This window comes from Amphiura filiformis, chromosome 7 (genome assembly GCF_039555335.1).
Source record: "Amphiura filiformis chromosome 7, Afil_fr2py, whole genome shotgun sequence".
Classification (NCBI taxonomy): Eukaryota; Metazoa; Echinodermata; class Ophiuroidea; order Amphilepidida; family Amphiuridae; genus Amphiura; species Amphiura filiformis.
In genome coordinates, this window is record NC_092634.1 from 37,680,993 (window position 1) to 37,684,247 (window position 3,255).

General features: G+C 36.8%; 1 protein-coding gene across 1 annotated transcript; it reads left to right on the forward strand.

Moving 5' to 3' along the window:
* The first annotated feature begins 778 nt into the window (after positions 1-778).
* On the forward strand, positions 779-2,695 carry LOC140157829 (uncharacterized). The gene has a single exon (XM_072181076.1). The coding sequence runs from the start codon at positions 779-781 to the stop codon at positions 1,931-1,933; it is 1,155 nt and encodes a 384-aa protein (XP_072037177.1). The 3' UTR covers positions 1,934-2,695.
* The last annotated feature ends 560 nt before the right edge of the window (positions 2,696-3,255 follow it).

Sequence of the window (3,255 nt, forward strand, 5' to 3'; positions counted from 1 at the left end):
TCAAAAACATTCCTGCCAACTTGTTCCGGGTTTTGTTGGAGCTGGTCACATATATTTAGTTTTCAGCAATTTGAAAATTGGATGTTTCTAACCCCGGTTTCTAATAGAAGTTTTGACAAACACTGGTCACTGCATACCAGGGGACCGGTACCTACTATGCAACCATCACAATTTTTCTTGAAACCTTCTCTGTCAACAAAATGGAAGTCTTCCGATTGCTCCATGAGCCCACTCTTCAATGAAGGCTCACCAGCAAACCTGATATTATGACAATAGGACTTAAAATTCTAAAAGAACTGGAGGACATGCCTGAACCACAATATAGTTGCTTTATAACTGACCCCTCTGTCATGAATGGCAGATTACCAAATTGAGAACAGGGTACAGGCCACAATCCGAGAACAGACCCATTCCTACCACTAACCTTATACACTTGATGGCTTGTCTCAATTTTGTTCTCAAAATTATATGATTTTTATATGCCTAGATGATTGTAATTTCATTTGGCAAATCTATCATCATGACTCTCCTTAAATCTCGGAAAACAGTGATGACCGAGTGATGATACCTGTAACTTTTCAGAGTTATACAGGCCTGGCTGGCCTGTAACTTTTTGAGGCATTACACTGGGCCACACCCCCCCATTTTTACCCATTTTACATTTTTTTTCTTCTTAAATTGCCCCCCCCCCCTCTAACTGCTCTAGATCCGCCACTGGTGGAAAGAGTCTGTACCTCCCTTCCTCACTCTAGATTTCCCTCTTGTTTATATCACAGTGATGGCATCCAGAGGTAAGGCATCATGCATATCCTGCAAAAAGAAGATTACTGGTAGCACACCCTTTCACACAGGTAGATATTGTGATAGCTGCTTCAGCAATGATGCACATATGAACCAAAAGGTGCAAAGAAGGAAACCACATAAATGTAGATATTGTGACAAGTGCTTCAATCAGGCTGGTAACAAGAAACAACATGAAATGACACATACAGGTGAAAAACCACACAAATGCAGATATTGTGGCAAGTCCTTCAATCAGGCTGGTCACAAGAAACGACATGAAATGACACACATTGGTGAAAAACCACATAAATGTAGCTACTGTGACAAGTGCTTCATCCAGGCTGGTCACAAGAAACAACATGAAATGACACATACAGATGGAAAAACACACAAATGTAGGTACTGTGACAAGTGCTTCAATCAGGCTGGTGACAAGAAACAACATGAAATTATACATACAGGTGAAAAACCACACAAATGTCAGTATTGTGGCAAGTGCTTCACTCGGGCTTCTGATAAGAAAGTACATGAAATGACACACACAGGTGAAAAACCACACAAATGTCAGTATTGTGGCAAGTGCTTCAGGGAAGCTAGTAAGAAGAAAAAACACGAAATGATACACACAAAACCACACAAATGCCAATATTGTGACAAGAGCTTCAATGAGGTGAGTCACATGGAAAGACATGAAATGACACACACAGGTGAAAAACCATACAAATGTAGATATTGTGACAAGCAGTTCGACTGGGCTAATAGCAAGAAAGCACATGAAATGACACATACAGGTGAAAAACCACACAAATGCAGCTACTGTGGCAAGTGCTTCAGCACAGCTTGTAACAAGAAAAGACATGAAATGACACACACAGGTGAAAAACCACACAAATGTAGACATTGTGGCAAATGCTTTAATGAGGCTAGTCACAAGAAACGACATGAAATGACACACACAGGTGAAAAACCACATAAATGTAGGTACTGTGGCAAGTGCTTCAGCACAGCTTGTAACAAGAAAGTACATGAAATGACGCACACAGGTGAAAAACCACACAAATGTCAGTACTGTGGCAAGTGCTTCAGTCGGGCGGGCCCCAAGAAAATACATGAAATGATACATACAGGTGAAAAACCACACTTAATGTAGTTATTGTGATACATGCTTTAACCAGCCTGCCAATAAGACAAGACATGAAATTACATGTGCTGGAAATAAGAAATGACAGTTGACTATATGACGATACTGTCACAAAATGATACAAGAACATGGTAGTGTACTTTTGTTATGTCATAAACATGGTATCAATGCGATCTATGACGATGTTGGTACATGCCAAAATGAGATGGTTGTAAGTTGGTCACTTAGGTACATCTGAAATCAAAATCACCACAACCCAGCCTTATTAGCCAGAAGACTTATTTTATTCTTATATACATGTATATTTGATGGAATTTAGTTGTACATCTGAAGAGGGAGGTGCTGAGACAGTGGTCATTTGACAATTCCATAGGGATGCTAGTTAGGTTGAATAGAGTATCCGTAAATACATATGCCTTGCTTCTATTGTATATGTATGTTTTAATTGTTTCTAAAAAGAAATTGTGTTATAAGATGATTCAGGATGGTTTAGGGAATGCCTTAAGCATACATTTAGTATTATTTAGATAAATTAGCTGAGCATCTTATTTCATTGGAACTCAAGTATTTTGTGGTTTATTTGCTAAAATATGTTTGTAGTTTATAATGTTATCTTCTTGTACTTGTACATGTAGGATGATTGTAGCACCCAGTGTATCACCATATTGTGCTCTATAATAGCACTTTAGTACAGTTTAATTAAAAAGCATTATTTGGACTTCAGAGCATCACATCTTTAAGAGTACAAACATTTTAACGTACAAGCTTTATATATTGACATGTTGTGATCCACTCAAGCTACAGTTGGAAGAGTTTAATTGATATAAATGTAGCCAAACTACTACAATTTCAAATATTAAAAAAACTGAGCCTAAACTGGCACAAACACAATGAAAAGAATTCTGCAAAAACAAGTTGCACAATAATTTTAATACAGTTTGTATTGCTTATTATTATAGCCTTTAAAAGCATTATTCAGATATTGTGCAAACAAATGTTGAGCATCTTATTTCATTGGAACTCAAGTATCTTGTTATTTAGTTGCTAAAAAAATTTGATAGCACCCAATGTATCACCATATTGTGCTCTATAATAGCACTTTAGTACAGTTCAAAAAGTATTATTTAGACTTCAGAGCTTCAGATTTAATTGAAATAAATGTAGGCAAACTACTATAATTTCAAGTATTCAAAAAACAGCAAGCCTAAACTGGCACATAACACAATGAAAAGAATTCTGCAAAAATAACAAGTTGTCAGTTACGATCATTTTGATACAGATGGAATTGCATATTATTATAGCCTTTTTAAAAAAACATTTAGATTATGTGC